The sequence below is a fragment of the Chrysemys picta genome, chromosome 4 (genome assembly GCF_011386835.1).
Source record: "Chrysemys picta bellii isolate R12L10 chromosome 4, ASM1138683v2, whole genome shotgun sequence".
Taxonomy (NCBI): Eukaryota; Metazoa; Chordata; order Testudines; family Emydidae; genus Chrysemys; species Chrysemys picta.
Window position 1 is genome coordinate 93,075,333 of NC_088794.1, and position 22,088 is coordinate 93,097,420.

General features: G+C 42.0%; 1 protein-coding gene across 1 annotated transcript in view; it reads left to right on the forward strand.

Annotated features, from left to right (window-relative positions):
• LOC101935221 (cytosolic phospholipase A2 epsilon-like) overlaps positions 1-22,088 on the forward strand; it is a 47,309-nt gene that overhangs the window by 19,573 nt on the left and 5,648 nt on the right. The window contains exons 7-19 of the mRNA XM_065593060.1: positions 2,624-2,666; positions 3,299-3,362; positions 5,400-5,566; positions 5,711-5,788; positions 6,510-6,547; positions 9,532-9,667; positions 11,254-11,390; positions 12,127-12,349; positions 13,669-13,783; positions 16,637-16,774; positions 19,075-19,182; positions 20,261-20,452; positions 20,967-21,136. Coding sequence (XP_065449132.1) covers positions 2,624-2,666; positions 3,299-3,362; positions 5,400-5,566; positions 5,711-5,788; positions 6,510-6,547; positions 9,532-9,667; positions 11,254-11,390; positions 12,127-12,349; positions 13,669-13,783; positions 16,637-16,774; positions 19,075-19,182; positions 20,261-20,452; positions 20,967-21,136 — 1,609 coding nt within the window. The remainder of the gene's footprint in view (positions 1-2,623; positions 2,667-3,298; positions 3,363-5,399; positions 5,567-5,710; positions 5,789-6,509; positions 6,548-9,531; positions 9,668-11,253; positions 11,391-12,126; positions 12,350-13,668; positions 13,784-16,636; positions 16,775-19,074; positions 19,183-20,260; positions 20,453-20,966; positions 21,137-22,088) is intronic.

Genomic DNA, 22,088 nt, shown 5'->3' on the forward strand with positions numbered 1-22,088 from the left:
TCTCTAGCCTTCTGCCTCCACTCCTTACATCACTACCTGCAGTCTGACAGGTGTATACCTGTCACTAGAGAGCCCCACTTCTTAGTATCAATATCAATAGTATGGTCCAAGAACCAGATACTTTGGTTCTGACCAGCCCAAGTAGCTGCGCATGCACCTACCTGCAGACTGCCTTTGCACCAACAGCTGAGCCAAGCCATGGCAGACACATTGCCCACTGCCTGTGGGCCCATAACCCAGGCCTGTGTGTGGGTGACAACTGCTTGCCCCTGGGTAGCAATGACTGAGGAGGTAAGTTATTTTTATTTAGGTGGTTGTTTTGTGCCTTTTGTGTTGATTTTTGTTGTGTATTAAACTTTGTGTTTAATCAGTACTCATGTTTCCTTTCTCTTTCATGTTTCCACTGGTAGGATCCAGAAACGGGGCGACCCTGTGAGAAGTGCTGAAGGGATAGGATCCAGGCTAGCTGGGTGGCTTGGCTTGGCCAATATTCCCTTTCTCCGTGATCTAATATAGCCTAGGCCCTGATACCAAGGGGCAGGCAAGGACTTGTGGCAGATCCTGGCAAACCAAAAGGTACTGTCAGTGTATAAAGAGGTTACGGGGACCTAGAGAGCCCAATGGGTTGTTGACTCTTGACATTCTTTCTTCCTTCTGTCTGTCTTTCAGATGTCCCAACTTGAGGAGGTGCTTCAGTCTTCTAGGAACTGCAGCAGAAGGCCCTTCAGCCCCCCTCCCAAAGGCTTTCATGTCACACACACTCCCTGCCTTGTTTGGAAATGTGAAGGAAAATATTTTTTAAAAACATGTAAAATAGAAGAAATAAATGTAAATAGATGTACAAAAAGTTGTGTAAAATGTGAATGTTAAAAGATAATAATCACAAAAGGTGAAAGCATGTTTTTTGCAATTTTTAGTAAATAAATGGTCCTTAGTTGCTTTAACTCTGCTATATTATTTCTAGACGTTTCCCCTACTGTGCTAAGAGCAGCTGATTATATTAGTTAGCTGTTTTGGGTCCAGCAGAAGGAAATCAGAGCAACAGGCACAGGGGATGGTGGCTTCTGAAGCTTTATGTATATTGTTTCTTTACATCTGAAGCAGGAAGTCAGGCATGATGGTGGGACTGGGGAAGGTTCTTGACAGAAGCTTGAAAGTGAAGGAGAGGGACAGACAAAGTAGCTTAGGGGCTCATAATTGTTTCTTTATTCCAATAAAGTGTTAGAAGTGACACTTCCTGTGATTCTTTACCATGTTCACAGGACAGTGGAATTTTCAGGAGATGAGAGGCAGGTGACATGAAAACCCAGACTTATAGCCTGATCCTGAGCTCACCCAGGTTTTACACCATTGTAACTTCATCGTCTCCAGTACATGTATTCCAGATTTATACTAGTGTCTCTGAGAACAGAATCAGGTCCACAGCAGGCTCACGAATCAAGAGGCCACTGAGCTCAGTGTGGCAGCTATTGAAAAACAGGGAGGCCAGGTCTTCCTGTGAAAAAGTTCAAAAAGTACATATTTATCTATCTAGGAATCCATCTTATCTTGTATTTGTTAAACACAACATAATTGCCTACCCCTGCCTGAAACAAGAACTGTAATGACAGTATCTCTCTAACTACAACTTTAACTACTAACACAGAAACCAAATATCAGGAGCTTTGGTGTCCATTTCCTGGAATCAGCTTTGCGTAACTGCGAATGTGTAGGGCACAGGTTGCGGCATCTCCACACACCCTCCAGAATAACGTACCATCCATCTCTGGTTTTATATGCTCATGTTCCCTATATAGCTCCATATAACAGCTAGCCTGATAAAGGAAAGAATATTGGGTAGCATATTTACATATTTAATACTTAAGGGCCAGATTCGCAACTGGTAGAAGTCATTTAAGTCAATGGAGCAACAATGTACATGAACTTGAGGATCTGACTCTAAATTATTATGATTATGTTCCATACCTCACTAATAACATGAGTTACATGGGCTGTAATGTGAGTTTGCAACTGTCATATCAAAGAATGATGCACTATATGATGTCTTGAATAGATCAGGAATTGCCTGATTTATCAGAGAGGGGGAAATTTTTATACACACCCACACACACCCACACAAAAATCTGGTATTATTTTGAGTTTCATTTCCATTTTGCAGTTCACCTTTAAAATGAGTGTAGAAAATTCTCCCCTCATTGTGCTAGTATGGAATCTTAGATGAATGCATCCGGTTTTCATTTATGAAGGCCTGGATTTGAACCATTCAGACAGATTTAATGATCTCAACCTCTTCACAGTTTAGGTATGGAGTATATAAGAAATTGCTGCATGCTTTGACACAGTGCACAGCTTCGGCTTGGCACAGTTCCAGGGCTGGAATATCAGGGGCTTTAAAGGTTAACTTCTATTTTTCACTGTTAAAGAAGTGCATGCAAACTTGCACAATACCCATATGCTAGAACTGGCTTCTAGTACCAGGCCCGCTTCTGGGACATCTATGAGTTAATTTTTTTTTTTTAAGTGAGCAATATAAAAATGGAGGGGAAAAGTCTGTGGCTGATATACTTAGAGTCATTTAAATAATTCTAAGCTTGACATTTGTATTTTTAATTTTGTTTTTTAGTCTGGACTGTCCTGAAAACATCATTACTAATGGAATACTAGTGGTAATCTTTTTATTTCCTGAGATCTTTCCTGTCTCACACAACAAGTACTGGTATTACTGCTAGCACTAGGAAAACGTGCTGTCCAGTGCTCGAACCACACACTCCTATGGAGAGACAGTCTGGAACTGGGATAGCTGTGAACTCTCTGCCACTCTAGCAGAGTGTCACCTTCTGCCAAAGACTGAAAATGGTACAGCTGTGAGCACCCAGTGTTTCCCACCTCCTAATGGAAGTGTGAGAATTTCCCTAGCCACCACTCCTATGCTGTTCCCTAAAGTGGTTAGTGCTTAATTATTAAAAGTGATAAAACACACACAAGCAGCTTCCCTCAAGCTATTCTCTCTAAAAAGAACCTGTTATCTGAATAGCTTTCCATTCCATTATTCCCCCTCCCTTGAAGAGTACATTACTTTTTTGTTCATACTTGTAAGATGCTCCTATTTTCTCCTCCTTTATACTTCCCAACATGGAAACAATATGTCACAGTCACCATCCCCCCATCTAAGGACTAGATATGATTCCCTTTGTTGTCACTGCTTAATCAACCAGAGGAGTTGATGGAGAACAATGTGACTCACTTAGAATCCCACCTGTGTCACTCTTTGTCATTTATTTGGTCATCTCTGTTACAGTCACGTGAAGTTTCCTGTTTGGAAGTTAATGGGCAGGCAAAGAAGCTAAAGCAACAATCCACAAGTGAGGTTATTGCTTCATGAACTGGCTGTTTATATGTTATGATTCAGTAGTTATAATCGAAGTTAGAAAATGAGTAATCCATTATTAAGGGCTGTTATAAAGAGGACTGTGTTCAGTTGTTCTCCCTGCTCACTGACAGTAGGACAAGAAGTAATGCGCTTAGTCTGCACTTTTGGAGATTTAGATTAGATATTAGGAGCCACTTGCCAACTGTAAGGGTAGTTAAGCACTGGACTAGGCTTCCAAGGGAGGTTGTGGAATCCCTATCATTGGAGGTTATTAAGAAAAGATTGGACACACACCTGTCAGGGATGGTCCTGCTCAGGGCCGTCCCTAGCCATTTGGGTGCCTTATGCAGCCCCACCGCAGGGGGGGCTGTGTAGGGCTCCAGGCCCCCCAGGGTCTGGGAGGCAGGAGCTGTGGGGGAGCACTTTTGGGGGCCCCAGAGGTCCAGAGTGGCCCGGGGGATTAGCAGGGGGCTTGGAGAAGCCTGCTCTGCTTCCCTTCCCTCCCCTCGCCCCAGCCCCAGCCATGTCGCTCGGGGGAGGGGGCTTGGGGGAAGGGATCCCCCCACTCACCCGCAGCGGTGGGAAGCGGAGCAGCCTGGCCACAGCCTGCTCTATTTTGCCAGCTCCCAGCCGCGGCGCTCCGCTTCCTGCCGCCGGTGAGTGTGGGGGGCGATCCTTTCCCCGCACTCACTGGCGGCGGGAGGTGGAGCACTGTGGCTGGGAGCTGGCGGAGTAGAGTGGGCTGGGGCCGGGTTGCTCCGCTTCCCGCCGCTGCCGGTGAGTGTGGGGTCACTGGGGGAAGAGGTGGAATGGGTGCGGGGCGGGGGCGGAGCAGGGGGGAAGGGTAAGAGGCAGGGTGGAGGGAGTTGTCCGGGGCCCCACACCCCCCTTGTGGGGAGGGGGAGGCAGCTGAGGAATAGTGCTGGTCGCCAGGGCTGGTGCTACTGCGTATGCAGCACGGAGCTGCCTAGGGCACCATGAAATTTGGGGTACAGATAGAGGGGTGGCCAGGCCAAATTTCAGTGAGTGATGTTGTGACCTGTCACATGGGGTTGTAATGCTGCTTAAATTTCACCTGCCCACTCCTCGATGCAGATTGAGGGGCAGACAGGCCAAAAGGTGTTGCGATCCGGTGTGTGGGAAGTCTGTTTCTGTACTGCGGAGTGTAGGGGAGTCTGCAGAGAACTTGACCCCTGGCAGTACTGGCTTGGCTCATGTGCTGTGTGGATTAGAGACAGGGTACTTTCTGGCTGAGGAGACCTAGGGTCTCTGTGAGAATGGGGACCCAGAACCAGGCCCCTGTCAGGGGAGGAAGGAGTGGAATTTTCCCCCCATCCCATCTCCAAGAAATATCTGAATTGGCACCACTGAATGGAAGGATCGTTTTTTGCTAACACCATTGCTGCCGCTTGTTAGTGTATGCGCAATGTGCCTCAGGTGGCATGTGACCAGGATTCATCACTGAATTTGGTCCACTGGTTGGATCATTAGCTTCCCTGGGCCGGACCGGCTACTGACAGGGAGTGCGACATGAATGCTGATCCATGTCCCCCACCATTGCTACTGAGCAGTTATCACAGAAAGACACTGATAAATCAGTCTATTTGAATTGCAAGTAGCACCTTTGGCTTTTATAAGGAGTATGACATAAAGTACAATGCATATCAGAATAGAATGGCAGTGAATAAGTGGCTCCCATATCTAGTTTGAATCGTATTTATCCAAAAAAAACCCCTTTAATCTGAAATTCCTTCTAATCTAAATCTTGGTTAGAGTCCTCCAATTAAAGCACTTACTCAGTGACTCACTGAATTATTTGAATCCTCATTTACCTGAATATTTGTTATGGGATTTTAGATAGATGGGATTTTTAGTATCTTTTTGGGGCAGTCTCTAGATTTACTAAGCAACCACTATTATGAGGACAATGCAAAGAACTCCTCAGTGAATGCAGTGTATAAATCATGCAAAGTTTATTTCTGGGCAACTACTGTTAAGGTTCTCCTTGTTCACTCTCTTTTGTCTTTAGAGGAAGAGCTCACACTTACAGTCCAAGGATCCTATGAAGAAACCCAGAAGATTTCATTGGATGCTGACTCCAGCCTCAGGAGTAGAGATGCCATTGTGTTTCACTGTGTCAAGAATAACCAAACAAAACTGGATGTTACACTGCCAAAGAAGATGCATGACTGTGTTGTATGTTATCATTAGCCTTAATGAAAATATCGTTTGGAGTAGAATGTAAACAGCAACATCAATCTAATTCATGTATTTTGGGGAGGGTGAGCCCTTTTCTCCTTGTGAGAAATCACCATCGTTTCCACTTTTCTTTTAATTCAGCAGACCTCAGATAAAGAAGAATCCCTGCCTCTGCCTCTAAATTCACCCCCTTGGCAAAAGAAAATAACCATAGCAACGGTGAGTGCTGCAAACCTTTTGGAATAAATATTTTAACTATGTTTAAGTTTTTACTAATGCGAGAAAGTTATTAACATCATAATTGTTGTGCAAAGTGTAGCTGATTATGTAGGTTTATAAAAATTGCTCAAAAATCATCATACTTATTAAAGTGACCAAATAGCAACAATAATTTTTTTTGTCCTGATAACCATTTGAAACCTGCAGCCTTAAGATTTTATACTTAAATGATCTATAAGACTACAAATCCCTCTGTCACACACATACCAGAATGCATTTATAAAAAATGGGGGTAATGCCTTTTATTGTTGGTGATAAAATGAAATTTCAGTGTACATTGTTTAATTACAATCAGGCCTTCGGTGTTGATTTTCTTCATTATATTAAAGACAATCACAATTTATTGATAATACTTCTCCCACTATATTCTATCTAACACATGGTATTTTGTTAAACTAACAATTAATATTGCATTCTATTACTTACATCCTGCCACAATAAACCTCCAAATAGAACATGAGACTGTTCCACTTATTACTTTATCCATTGTACATTTGCATTTTTCCATTATCTGCAAATACATTTGCAGTTATTTGAGTATATACTATAATTAGACATTTCAGATATCACTAATTGGAGAGCAGGCAAAACTCACTCTAAGACTAAGAGAAAGGAAGGTTTAAAAATATGATGGTAATTTATCTACTTTTTTAATTTCCAGGACAAAACATTTGACTTGCATGTGAAGGCAAAAGACTGGTAAGATTTCTTATCTTGGTTCTTAGGCATTGTCTACGCTAGCAAATGAAAGACAAAACTTTTGTCCTTCAGAGGTGTTAAAAAAACACACAGCCCTGAAAGACAAAAGTTTTGTCGACCACAAGCGAGATGGGTTCCATTGCTTCTCATGCATCATCAAAGGAAATGTTAACTGAGATTCAACCAGTTGTATCTGCACAGGCGTCACTGAAAGCATAATGTGAAGATAATGAGGTTGCACATATGTAACTGAGGCACAATTTGACTGACAGAACCTTTATTACTGGGTCTGATGCACAAGAAAAAAAGAACACAGCTTGACTTTCAGGTGGAATTTGTAGGGCCAGAAGTCAGGGAAAAAACTTTTTACTTGTAAACTTAGCATGTTTGATATGGAATCACTGAAATAGTAAACATGGAATCCCAGGTTGCCATTTCTGCAGTTGCTTATCGGAGAATAATTGCACTTTAAAAACCAACCAAACATAAAAGAGCACATGTTATGTATATTATAACACACAATTGGCCAGATTCTGGAGTCCAGATGAAGGTCTTCCAGCACAAGTTGTGGGTGTGGGCAGGGTGGAAAGGTGACCTATGTGGTCTCCCAATGCTGGTGCTGCTCTAAGCTAGGTCAGACCCCAGGTGCCAATGGCCTGAAGGAGCTTGTGGCTGCTGGGAATCACTGGGATGCAAGGCGTTTTTGGCGATCCCCCATTTCCCCTTTCCATGCCCTTTGCTCTAGACAAGGGGAGAGAGTGGCTTGGGCACTGCCAGGATGGCTCAACACCACTGGAGAATCCTCTTGTCTTGGAGAAATCTTTCTGTGGCTGGCTAAACAAAGATTCCCTCTGCATAAGCAAGCCTGGCTCAGTATGGTCATTATTTTCATGGGGCTCATAAAGCAGAGGTTAGCCTGCAATCTGAAATTTAAACACACACTGACTGATGCTTCCCTTCTCCTCAGATGAACCAATAATCTTGCAAGGTAAAACTAATATTACATGTAATATTGTAATTAGAGCTGGTTGGGAATTTTTGATGAAACCTTATTTCACTGGAAAATGTCAATTAATTGACATGGACCCTTTCTCATGAAAAGTTTCAGTTTCAGCAAACTTTTTGACTTGATTTTTTTTTTAAAAAAGGTTTGAAATTATTGAAATGTTTCATTTCAACATTTTCTTAATGAAAAATTCCAGTTTTCCAGGGTGAAATGTCTTTTTGTTTAAAAATTCAAGCTAATTATAGTACTGTTAAAAATGTTTTTTAAAGGTCAAAAATCTAAACAAAATGTTTCAGAATTATCAAAACAAAGTTCTTCAACTGAAATTTTTTCAGATTTTGTTTTGTGAAATTTTTTGAGATTCTGACTTTTCATCCTGATTCAAGATGGGAATTTTTTTTTCAAAATCTTGAATTTTTTTGCAGGATGGGAAAAGTTTTTCCTGTCTGGCTATAAATGCAATATCTCATAGAATATTATTTAGTCAGACTTGATCAGAGAAGACATAGTAAAGCATATGTCCCTGCAGCCTTGAAAAAGTTTTTCAGATCTTGACAGTATTGTAGTTTACAAAGAAAAAGGACCACATGAACGATACCCTTCCACTTTCTAGAAAGGAGGAAGAGCTGTGTGCTTAATCTCAATCCAGAAGTGAACTTTATTAGAAAGTCTGAAGAAAATAGATACAGCTGTTTGGGACTTTTTTTGGGTGTGAGGGTTTTTTTCCCTACCATTCTGAAAATATTCAGACACATTTTTACATTCAGAAAATCATTAAAATGACTTTATTTTTAAAGATTAAACTTGGTAAGTGAATGATGTGTGCTTTGCAAAAGTGGCTGGGAATGGAAAATGACAGTAGTCACCCATGAAACATCCATGCTCATGAACTATCATTTCAGCTAATATCCTGTGTAGTTTGCAACCACCAGAGGGCAATGTGACCAAAGCCTCTTGGGAAATTCTGACATTCTATCCTGTAGGAGTTTTTGAAGACAAACACACAGATATGAATCACCATTTGTGTTTTTGTCTTCTAAGTCCCAATTCTGCAAACACTTAAGCACATGCTTAATTTTACTCATGTGAGGAAATTCATTGGAATTGTCCATGTGCTTAAGTGTTTGCAGGGACAGACACTTAGATTAGCCCGAATGGCCATGAAGGTCTACTTGGGAGGGGAGGTCTTGCAGGATCTGTGCCTTAGATTGCAAGCTCTCCGTGCATATGTCTAGGCAACACCTACCACATTTTGGGTGCTAATGAAATATAAACAAATGAAAACAGAACATTGACCTTGCCCAGCATACTTGTTCATTACCAATGTAAGAAGTGGGGTTATCCAGCTGTTTTCTAATAGAAGCAGATTATATACAGAACTACACCTGTACAACTGCACACAAGTCAATGGGGTTTCATGAGTTAGCTGAGGGCAGAATTTGGCCAGGTGGTGCAGTGGTAGCTGTATCACAATTAAGGTTGTGTTGCAGAATTCAGTTTAACAGGAACACTAAACCTTTTCTTTGTAAACAACCTCATTGCAAGGGCAAAAAACAAAAGATGAAACTATAAACTCGGAGTGCTATTTGAATTTTTCATGGTGGTTTGATGAGAAATAGATTGACACAGAAGGAATACTAAGAGTTCAAAAATCACCCTTCAAATGAAAAATTGCCAAATTGTCATACTTTCCTTTGTGACCCCTTTTGCAAGAAACCTGAAGCATGCTGGGACCTATCCTTTGTCCACATTGTTGCTCCTCATGTGCCGGTAATAGAAATATCACCCTCTTTCTTACATTGCTCAGTCTATATACAGGTGTGGAAATAGCCTGTCGTGTAAGTCTGATGATGGAGTTTATTGATTGTCTGTTCTATATAGGTCCTAAGTAATAATATATGTGCATACATTTTTTGTCATTGCTGAGCTGATGGATGGGAATCAAAGAAGAGGAAATTTGCTGTGGTTTGTGTTTCAGGCCAAAAGACATGGACGTGCGCTTTGGGTTTGACTTGTGCACAGAGGAGCAGGACTTTCTGTGTAAAAGGAAGAAGTATGTTGCTGCTGCTGTGAAGAAGGTGCTCCAGCTAAAGGATGACCTGCAGGACCATGAAGTATGTAGGACTGAATTATGGGTGTCCCCCTCCCTCCTCTTCCCAATGGTAGTGCTGTGCTCAGCTGGTGGCATTTTTCTTACAGGAGCAGTACATCTTCCGAGTAGACAGGAAGCCTTAGAAGTAAGCAATGGGTTATTTGCTTTCAAGGAGTGCAATGAGTGGCTCCAGGATTAATCAGATATATTACGCTGCATTTATTGGTAGCTTTGAACAGAGATGACACTCCCTGGACAGGTGCTGACCACTGGCGGGAGAAACAAGTCTAGGAGTTGTACAGCCTGCCAGCGCCTCCTCCCTTCCACACATCCCCAGGCAAAAGTTTGAGGATGTCCAGGGTACTGGGTCCCAGCCACCCACTGCCACCCCCAGCACCATGCAGGGCAGGAGTCCTTTCCCTCCTGTTACCTCCCAAGGCCAGGTCCAGATCTCTGGACGGAGAGACTGGGAGCATAGGAATTGCCGTAGCAGTATGGTGAGCGAGGTGGGGCAGAGCAGATCAGGTGATGTATGTCTTTACAGCCTCTCTACAGTCCCCTGATGTCATGAGTTACAGTTTCCTTTTGTACACTGCTCATTTGTATCAAGGAAGGGGGGATGCTTGTCAGGCAGGAGGTTTGTAGTAGACACTAGAGGAGTGTCTGCGATTGCTGAGTGGAGGTAGTTTGTATGATGGAGGCAGGGTGGGAATATGTCTGTTGTAATGGGGATCTTTGGCTGACTTTATTTTTTAGTTCAAAATGAAAAGTCATTTTGAACTTTTAGGCAAGTTACACTGAAAAAAAATTAATGATTTTTTTGCAAAGGTCAAAATCAAAACAAAACCAACGTTGTTGAAATTAAATGTTTTCCATTAATGCAATCTGATTTTTGGGTGGGAGGGTGGGGTATTGATTTGTAAAAAATTTTGCCCTCTCAAAAATTTTTTGGGGACAGGAAAACTGCTTCCCACCCAGCTCTACTCATTTACTCTTTTCCATGACAAAAGAACAGCAGGGCACATGATGAAATTAAAAGGTAACAAATTTAAACAGGCAGATGAACATATCTTTCTACACAACATATAATGAGCCATGCAACTCACTGTCACAGGATGTTATGGAAGTAAATGGCTTAGTAAGATTAAGAAGGACATCAAGTAATGATCAGGTTGGAGTCAGGAAGCGCCCCCATGACAATTCCACTTATTATAAGGTGTTTGTGCATTTTTCTGAAGCCCTGACCAGTGTCAGAGACAGAATAATGGACTAAAAAATTGTTCTAGTAGGGCAATGCCTATATTTTTATGCTGACTTCCAGATGACGCACGTTAGGAGAATTCTAATATAGTGAGTTGGTCTCCAATTGTATAATACAAACAAACAAACAAACAAATCTGAAGCAACAGAATGTGAGCCTTCACTGTCCCATCAGTTAGGAGATAGGAATGGAAGTAGTTAACATAAATCATGTAATTGCTCACAAACTGACATCATTTTATATTGGTATTATCCATGCCTTTACCATTTCCATCTTTCATACAAATCATTTCTTATCTCTGACATTCAGTTGTTTTTCACCTGTCTTCTCCTCTGTGTGTTGAGCAGGTGCCGGTGGTGGCAATCACGACAACAGGGGGTGGGACAAGATCATTAACAGCAATGTATGGCAGCCTGTTGGGTCTTCAGAAACTGAATATCTTGGACAGTGTTTCTTACATGACTGGTTTATCGGGCACTACATGGTAAGCTAGACATGAGCAATGATTTTATTTGATCTTTCTGCATGCCACTATTATTTATTTATTAGTTATATAACACTGTTGGTTTGCGTGACACTTTACAGATAAAAAATAAGCCCACATATTTCCCCTTGTATCCACTGAGAACAAAAATACCATAAACTAAGCGGTGGGCAGTCACACTGGCCAACTGCCTGTGCCACCTAATGGATACTGTATGTGTCTTAGATCTCAGAAGTAGAGTTCAAATCACTGTTAAGAATGTATATTTATTTAAATGTCTATTACCTGTCTGTATTATGTCAATTATACCCTAGATCCATCATACAGGATCTTGTCTTTGGGATAGGATTGGAGATAGGAAGATGAAGGGGTGGGATTTTACATCCTGGCCATGCACACTAACCATTCCCTCCTACAGTGGAGTTGGAGGTGTAATTTCCAGTTTGGGTAGACATACCCACGCTAGCTTCAGCATGTTAAAATGACCAGCGTAGCCATGGCTGCTCAGACAGCGGGATGGGCTAGCCAACATGAGAACAATCCCATCTGAAACCCCAGGTGTGTACTCAGGGCAGCTATCCCATCCCACTGCCATGCAGCCTCAGCTACACTGCTATTTTTAGCAGGCTGTCTCAATAAAAGTTAGAGCTAGTATATCTGCCCAAGCTGGAAATTATATCTCCATCTCCAGTGTAGGCCTACCCTTCTTGTTTAATATCCTATCTCCCTTCCTCAGGACTATGGCAAACTTGTACGAAGATGCTAATTGGTCACACAAGTATCTGGAGGAAGCAATCAATAAAGCTCGGAAGCAAGTGACCAAATGCAAGATTAAGGGTTTTACTTTGGACCGTCTGAAGTACTATTACAATGAGCTGAAAGAGCGGCGCCAACAAGGACACAACACCTCTTTTATAGACTTGTGGGGGCTCATGGTTGAATACATGCTACATGATGAGGTATTGAATATACCATTCTTTTCAGAAACCTGGTGAACTTCTATTGCTAAGAATGAGCAGAAAATTAACACGGAAAGGGATGCCTATCCAACAACGCTGTAGGGTTATTAATGCAAAGAATTTGTTAGGATCTTTTGTTGCAAATAGATACAACTGTATATTCAAATACAAAGACTGTTCTCACTTTAAAAATGTTGCAGACCTATGGGTACCATGGAACCTTAAACGAGCCAAGAAATTCCAACATGCCAGCCTTTGGCTGCCACTTTTTGTTTTTAAAAATCTGAATCCCTGGGATTCATTTTGTAATTCCAATGCCTATTTGGACATTGCATATGCTCAAACATTCATTTTTGGTTAAAAACTAAATTGACACTGTAAAATTGGCTTCAAGAAGGTGACATAAATCCTAATTACATCACAGACCACTTGTTTCGTATGTGTTTGTAATACTGTCTTATTTCTATGCTTTCAGTGTTGTTTTTAGAGCTAGTTGAATTGCAGAAAAGAATATTCCTTGAGTGTATTATTGTATGGATTTCACTTGTACTCATTGAGAAATGTATTTGCCAAATGGTATTAGATCAGCTATGCAGCTAGCTAAATCTGTTTAAAAAAAAAAGTATTTGACAAATGCATTTTTTTGGGATGGAAAATGGTGAAATTTGTCAAATATATTCACCAAATATTGGCCAGGTCTTACTGTTCTATATGCATATCTAAAGAATTTTAGAACAGCTAAGGAAGTAAAGCATGGATTTATTAAATCATTTGGTGCTGGAATAACTCCAAAATGTTTTAAAAACTTAAGGCAATGTCATATTAGGATGAGTGCCATTAACAAGGTTGAAATTTTTTTGTTTAGAAATAACAGTATTTGGAAACCGACTAAAATAGGTTATTTCCTAATAATTTCTTTTTACAAGCAAAGAAGTTTAATGCATCAGATCCAGTATAATGCATACCTCAGCACTTCTATATCTGGAACATTGCAGCATAACCTGACTAAGATGATCATAACTTAGACAGCTCCAGTCCCTGCTGCACTCTAGTCACCTTCTCTTCCCATGAATTCCCCTATCTGTGCTTGTTTGAATTTACAATCAAACTGACCACATTTCTTAATAACATGTAAGCATCAAAGAATAGCTGCTGTTACTCGGACTTTTGGCAAGTTTGGAATAGCCTAGACAAACATTTGTACACAGCCCAGTGAGTTGAGAACATAAAAGAAAACCTGGCTGAAGTTCAGATGTTACATTATAAAAATTCAAATGCACATCCATTTTTTCCTATTAATTATTTTTCTTCAAAAACAGAAAGATAACCATAAACTCTCGGATCAGCGACAGGCAATGAATGAGGGCCAGAATCCGCTGCCCATTTACACGGCTATCAACCTCAAAAACAACTATAGTGCTCAAGATTTTAGAGGTAATGGTGATATTTTAGAGTATGTGATTTATATTCTAAGAAATCTTCATTCATTTTGTGTGATAAACCAGTTCCACTAACATTATAACCCTTTGTCCCTAGCCCCAAACTAACCCTTTTTTAAAGTTCAAAAAACTGTGGATACAGTTTTAAAAAAGAATGTTAAATGTTTTTATTTGGTGCCTGTAGTCTTTTGAGTTCTGACTTGGACCAGAAATGAAAGTTCATTTCTAGCACAGGACATATCAAGTTCAGAGTTTATCCTCACTACAAAAAGTACCAGAAATCTTTTGACAGAGAGATTTCTAGACTCATTCTGTAGAATCAGGAAGTCCCAAGACGCCTCAGATAAACCTTTGCACCTTTGGGTGCAATGCCAATCAAATATACATCTCATTTATCATTGATTTAACTATGCTTGCTTAGTATGAATAGTCAAGAGGAGAGAAAGCAAATAGAAGTACTGGGCTTCTTATCAGTGTTGGCCTGAAGGAAATAACTTTTACCTCAACTATAATGTATGTCTGTTGTATCTGATGATGATGTCACAGCATCACGTGTGTTGTCATGTGGCTGTATAGTTCAGATCTGTGAGGAGCATGAACAGATCTCAAACAGGAATGCACAAGTTCCCACTGAAGACTTGGTATGATGCTTGGTCCTTTTAAAAAAATTATTTTTTCATCTGTCTTCCTTAAAGTATTTACAACCTTTACTGATAGTTGCTCTCCATTCAGGTCTCTCCTTGGCTATGTCTTCAAAGTTGTAACAATTTATGCTGCATACGGTCAGTTTCTGCCTAAGGATGTCTTTGAAGTGTTTTTGTTGACCACCCTTCCTGCATTTTCCAAGTGTCAGCTCACCACAGAGAGCTTTTTTTTTGGGGAGACTGTCATTGCCCATTCTGATAACATGACCTATCCCTCTAGAATTTTCCAGTGGCCATTTCTACTCATCTTGTCAAGACAAATTGTTCAGATCAACAAAGGCAGCATACAGTTCAATGTTTTGCTCCGTGCATTTTTCCTGAATCTGCCTCAAAACAAATATCAGGCCTGTGGTGCTCCAAATTCACACTGGGTCTCTGGTAGAAACTTCTGTGATACTGTTTCCACAAGCTGATTGAGAAAAATGCAAACAAAGATTTTACTATCAATAGATAGCATGGAGATATCCTGGTAGTTACCACAGTCAGATTTGTAGCCTTTATTGTTGTATAGATTAACTAGGATTGTATCTTTGAAGTCCTGAGGAATTGCCTTGGCTTCCCAGATATTCTTAATGATTTTGTATAGATAGCTGACAGTTTTGGGGCCTGCAAGTTCAAAGATTTCAGCTGGGATGCTGTCTTAACCTGGTGATTTACCTGACTTCATTTGTTCGACCGCTTTTTTCACTTCCTCAGTGATAGATGGCTGGTCAGTTTCTTCATATATGGGGTACTGAGTTGGTTCCTCTAGCACCTGTTGCTGCCCATAGTGGGATGGTTGAGTAGCTCAGTGAAGTTCTACACTTATTTTTCAGAGATGCCTCTTGTCCTTGATTAAGGTAGATCCATCTGAACTCTTTAAAGGAGCTAGTCTGGATTTCAGTGGGCCATAAATGGTTCTAAAACAACTTTGTGGTCTTAGTACTGGCATATTGCTGTATTTCTTCTGCTTTCTTTCCCCACCAGTTATCCTGTAGAACATAAAGCTGTCTTTGATCCTTGGCTTGCAGATATTTGAACGTATCTTTCTTTGATGTTGATTCTTTGTCTATGTGCCAAGACACAAACACATCTTTTCTTTTCCTTGAGGATCTTTTTGATTTCATCATTGGTTTAATATAACCAATCCTGGTGCTATCTTTGATTTTTGCTTAGAGTTTCTTCTGAGGCTCGAAGAATGGCTGATTTGAATATATTCCACTTTTTGAGTAGATTATTGGGTGATGATGTAATGCTATCACATTTTTCCTCTAAGTTTTCGATGATGAAATGGATGTCTCAGCTTTGCTTGGTTCAGTTTTGATTTAATCTTGTTCAGCATTGTTTCGCTGAACAGCATGTAAATTAAAAATGAACATCCCGTGGTCAGTTCAACAGTTTGTCCCTTGCACTGTTCTGGTGATCTTGATGACCCTGACGCCTCTTTACCTTATCATGGCATAATCAATCAGGTGACAGTGCTTTGATCTTGGATGCATCCAAGAGGTTTTATGTCTGTTGGCTTGCCTGAAGATTGTGTTGATAATAACAAACTCATGCTTAGCACACCATTGCTGTTTATTTTTCTGACTCCATTGTTCTTTATTATACCATTCCAAACCTCACTATTTTTTCCAACTCTGGCATTCTAGTGTCCCGGAAGTATGAGCTTGTCTTCAGAGGGTATAGATTTAATTATGTCATCCAAATCAGAATTGGACTGTTCCTTTGTTTGTTCTGTACTGTTCATTGTTGGAGCATAGGCACTTAGAAGACTCTTAGAGCATGATTTTCCAATGGTAAGTTGAGCTATATAAAACTATACAGATGAACAACTATAGCTGAGTATTAATGGCTTTGTTCAGTCCAAGCTCCTTCCCCTCCCAAATTGCTGTATTAATGGACCTCAGTCCGTACATGGAGGGACCATCCCCTGCTGATGTATGAGGAAAATTTGCTTTCTAGGCTCATCGGTGTTGCAACCAGTATTGAATAGAAATATAGCTAGTAACAAAATCTGATGGTTTTAAAACTATAATTATACACAAAGAAGTTGATACTGGAAGGTATATTCCACTTGTTTTTTTTCTAGTCATCTGATATGAGTGTCTTTCCCCCACAGTCTAGCACTGCAGTAAAAGCCTTTTTTGTTGCTCTCACTATAGAATGGTTGGAGTTCACTCCCTACGAGGTGGGATTCTGGAAATATGGAGCATTTATTCGCTCAGAAGATTTTGGAAGTGAATTTTTCATGGGAAGACTGATGAAGAAGTTCCCAGAAAGCCGGATTTGCTACATGGAAGGTGACGATTATCTAGAGCAATTGTTAACCTAATAAGAATACAGCTGGGTGTATAACTAGGCATTGGTGAGCAAATGATCTATCACTGGTGACACTGGTGTGGAATCACCTGCCAGAAATCTATGTATGGTACCACCTGTGTCACTAACAGATAATGATTTTCCATTGAATTTAAATTGTCCTAGAGTAACTAAACCTGTTGTATGTTTGGTTTAACTGTGCTCTGAAACCAGGCAACTCACAAACATAGGGCAGTGGCTAGATTCTATATACCTTTACTTGAGTTGATTTGTCCAACACTGGCATTTGCTACCTTTTATATCACAATTATTTGGAATTCAGCCCTTTTTAAAGCCTGACTTGAAACTGACCAGACCACAACAAATTTGAACCTGACCCAAGCTTGAGATCGTTGAGTTGTTTTCATACCCGACCTAAACCCAACTCTTGCAGTTAAGTCCTGTTGGAGTTGGGTTGGGGGTTGCAAGGGTCTCGTGTGTAATGGGGGTGGAGAAGGTGTGGGAGAGAATGGGAGGGGGCAAGTGGTGCCACTGCCTGCGGAGCCAACAGCTAGTGCACCCCTTGTAGCTGTGCCCAGGGGGAGGATGGTGGTAGTAGCTGGAGCTGCAGGGGTGCTGCACTGCAGCACAGGCTAGGTGTGTCAGTAGCTGAGCGGCAGTCAGATGGGCAGGGTGGGCAGGAGGTGGCTGCTGCTCTCCCTTGCCCTATTGGCTCCTTTGTTCGCACCAAGCACACATGGTCTTGTAGGGCTGGCCCTGGTCACTCAACAGGATCTCCAGATCCTCCAGCTGGTAGGTGGAGTGGTGGTTGGGGGTGGTCAGGTAGCACCGGGGAATAGTGGCTGGCGACGCTGGGCTTTGCAGTCCCTGCTGCCTCGCAATCACTGGCATCTTTTGTCCCCCTACTTCAGCTTTCATGGCGCTGAGCATCTCCATGGGGGCCCAGGATCTCTCAGTGCATGTGGGGGGCACTGCATCCACTGGGGGACTTGCAAAGTTTCTGTGTCTGGAGCAGACATGGCTGCTCCCCCTTCAGCATCAGTTCCAGCTGCCCTGAGCCTGGTCCAGTTCCTGTTTCAGTCTTTCAGCGGCTGCCAGGCCCCCGGCATTGTGCCCCATCTGTGACGGCTCCACACTTTGGCTTCCCTGCCCAGGGCCCCAGCAGCACTGGGTGAGCCCACTGCTCCCCGCACCACCTCCTGCGGGTGCCGCCACACAGACAATGGGGAGCCTGCACAGCCGAGCCAAGTGTGGAGCTGCCTGCAGGGCGGAAGGGCAGAGTTGTGCTTCCTGCAGCTGCTGCACAGTACCCGGGAGGGAAGGAAGAAAGGAGACACAGTGGCAGTAGGGTTGGGTTCAGGAGGCCTGGCTTGGTAATGTGAAGCAGGGTGTCTTCTCGTTACAGCATTGCCCTCTGCGGACTTAGGTCTACTTGGGCCTAATTTTAAAGCCTAATCCGAACATGACCTGAGCCCGAGAGTTTTGAGTTGTTTTCATATCTGACCTGACCCACACCCGACCCTTGTTATCAGGTTTGGGTGGGGCTGCCAGGGTGTACCTTGCAGCATAGTCCAATTGCTAACTTTTATCTATAGCTTGTGAGAAAATGTTAATCAATACAAGATTTTGACCAAAAATGAAACAGAATGTTTTGACTTATTCTATTCTTTTCCACTTGGCTCTTATTGGAATCCTGATGAATATAACAACATAGCATTGAAATGTAGCCTAATAAACATCAACATAATTAAACAGAACAGTAATGTTCTGAAACAGTAGAATACAAAACAGCTTTTTAATGCAATCTTCAGAGAGCTAATAATGTTATTCAATTAAATAATAATAGCAAAGGGAAAGAGAAATTGAGATATTAAAAAAGGAACAAAATATGTATGTTTTTCTGATGAAATATGAAGAAGCTGCAAAGCTGAGATGGGAAGATAACTTGAAAACTGCTACCTTATGTAGTTAAACAATTTAACATTTTCTGAGTCTGACTTTACTTGAAACTAGTTAGCATTTAAAGCTCCTACAGCTGAAGTCGTTATAACAGTAGCTCAGATAGGCTCCAGGCTTGCAAACACTTGATTTCAATGGGAATACTCATACAAATAAGTGTAAGCATATGTGTAAGTGTTTGCAGTATTGGAACTATGCCCACAAAGGTGTCTATAAAATTTGGAAGGAAATGTTCAAGGGATAGGACAAAAGGCAGTTTTTAGTTAAAATGCTTCCAAGACTTCATCAAATTAGTTTCTATTGAATCTCTTCCACTTTACAGGCATGTGGAGTGGTATATTTTCCTTGGACGTGATGTACTTCTGGAATTTAGCCTTTGATTCAGAGGACTTCTGGTACAGATGGACTAGAGACCGAGTAAAAGACATTGGTGGGTGGTTTATCTTTTTTTATCTCATTCATCTGTTGTTTTTGTTTTTCCATACTTGGTACTCCACACTTGTCTGACGTATAAATAATACACACTCATTTTGAAGAGATTTTAAAGCCTTACTGCAAAGATAGCATGGTCAGAGGGGGAAGGGCAGGAAAGGGATTAAAGGATCTTCTATTGTTGTAAAGCAATCTCTTTGCTTGATTTAGGAGCTGCTTTACCTTGAGCAAGGGAGATGCAAAGGAAGTAGGAAAAATATTCAAGTTACCGCCTCAAAAGTTGAGGGAGCAGTGTTGTCTTCATAGAGGGCCCTTGACTCTGCATACTATTCCCTGCACCCTACACCAAATCATAGGTGTCAACTCCATGGGGACTCTGGGGCTGGAGCACCCACAGAAAAAAATAGTGGGTGCTCAGCACTCACCAATGGGCCCCGCTGATCAGCTCCTCCCACCCACCAGTGGGCCCTGCCAATCTGTTCCTCCCCCTCCTCCCCAGCACCTCCTGAATGCGGAACAGCTGTTCAGCAGAGAGCAGGAGGTGCTGGAGAGGAAGAATGGAGCAGAGGCAGGGAGAGGTGGAGCAAGGGTGGGGCACATTCGGTGGAGGGGGTTGAACGGGGTGAGAAGAGGCAGGGTGGGGCGGGAAGAGGCGGGCGGGGGTGGGGACTTGGGGGAAGGGGTGGAGAGGGGGTGGGGTCTAGAGCAGAGCAGGGGTTGAGCACCCCCTGAGAAATCAGAAAGTCGGCGTCTCTGCACCAAATTACAAATGGGACACCATTCTAGTTAAGTGTAAAATATTAGGTTTTAATTGTAAACTTAATGTTATATTTATGGGTAGTAGTTCATTTAATGTACTGAGTTTTTGTGGGGTTTCTTTATCATTTTGCTCCCACTCTGATATTATTTGGATTTGAGGCCTTAGCTTATTACAGTTATCCTTTTTATGGGTTGGCCAGAAATTCAATTTATGAATGATTGCATAATTATTATTATTATTATTGCTGCAGAGAACTCCCCACCCCCAAATTAATCTAGACAAACTAAGAATTTTAGATTTTCCCCCCTTTCCGCAGAGGAAGATCCTGTTCTGCACATAAAGCCTCATGAGACACAGACTCGCCTGTTGACTCCTGCAGGCGCCCTTTCTACTGCTTTCCGAGATGTCTTAACAGGGCGCCCAACAATTGCAGAATTCCCCAATTTCCTAAGGGGCTTCCAGATGCACAATGAGTACCTGGAGAATGAGCATTTTTCTACATGGAAAGGCACAGTAATAAAGCATGATTTGCAGTGGTATATTTTGAGATGGTTTGGAATGCACTGAGGAGAGCTGAGTGCTGTGGAGAATATGTGGATTTCATGTTTAAATTCCACATCCTCTTCCTCAAGCACTGAAGTTTGAACTAACAAGTTCAGTCTGTTGGCTTGTACAGGGCTGATGAATGTTCATAATGAAATTGCTTTGTTGGGTCTCAGTTAATTTTTTGTTGGGTTGCATGTCACCAGGCACAGTGACTGCAAAGTTGGGGGGAGGGGCAAAATAGATAGACAAAAAGGCTGAAAACAATGTGAGGAGTCTAAGAAGGGAGTGAACAACAAGAGACTTGTTCCTCTAAGTCAAGGCGGAACTGCTGTGGTACAACAGTGTGTCAACACCCAAAGAAAGCAATGGGGTAGGGACAGAATTCTCCTTTCTTCTTTGACCCATTTATTATTATCATCAGGGAAGCAGCTCATCTATTCTTATGGTAGTTATAACAGGACATGTTTGTATTTCAGACACTGTGATAGACACTTACCCTAACAAACTAATTGAAACAGCACAGCACCCTCTATCCCTGGCAGATACTGGATTTTTTATCAATACCAGTTACCCACCACTCTTGCTACCTCAGAGGAAAGTGGATGTCATCCTGCATTTAAATTACAGTGGAGGATCACAGACATTGGTGAGAAGAGTTTTCCATTATGGCCATTTTCCTCAGAGCTTTTAGCATTTAGTAGCCAAAATCATAGGCACCGATTCTGTGGGTGCTCCGGGCTGGAGTATCCATGAAGAAAAATTAGCTGCTGCTTAGCACACACTGGCAGCCAAGCTCCCTCCTACCCCCCACTCCCACCTGCCGATCAAGTCCTCCCCTCCCTCCCAGCGCCTCTTGCATGCTGCGGAACAGCTGTTCCGCGACATGCAGGAGGCGCTGGGAGAAGCGGGGATGGGGCGTGCTCGGGGGAGGGGGAAAGAGGTGGGAAAGAGGCGGGTTGGGGGTGGAGCGGGAGAGGGAAGAGGTGGGGTGGGGCATTGGGGCGATGGGTGGAGTGGGCCCCATCACCAACAACTGGGGCTGAGCACGTATTGAGCACCCCTGGGGAAAATTAGAAGCTGGTGCCTGTGGCCAAAATTAGTAACTTTCCAATAGTAGAAGTGGAAATTGATTCCAGAAGAATGAAACTTCATTTAGTTTGCACTACTAGTTCGACAATGGCACACCTCCTTGTTTCAGAAACTGTGGCCTAAATTCTCTATTTCATTGATACTATCTATGCTTCTACTTCTCTGTTTTAATTCCTAAGTCTGTCAATGGTTGATCGGATAGGGAGAAATCTATGGCCATCAGAATTAAGGACAATAAGGAGGAGTTTTTAAAGTATATTGGAAAGACAAGAAATCCTAACAACGGCATTGGTCCATTACTAGTTCGAAATGGTAGAATTGTTAATAATAATGCTGAAAAATAGCGGTGTTTGATAAATCTTTCTGTTCTGTGTATTGTACTTGAAGCAGGACTTAATTCAGGGAAGTCCTGTGGCCTGTGTTATGTAGGAGGTCAGATAATAGATTATGACAATTGCCCTTAAAATCTATGAATCTATACTATTCCAACAAATTCATGGAAGATAATT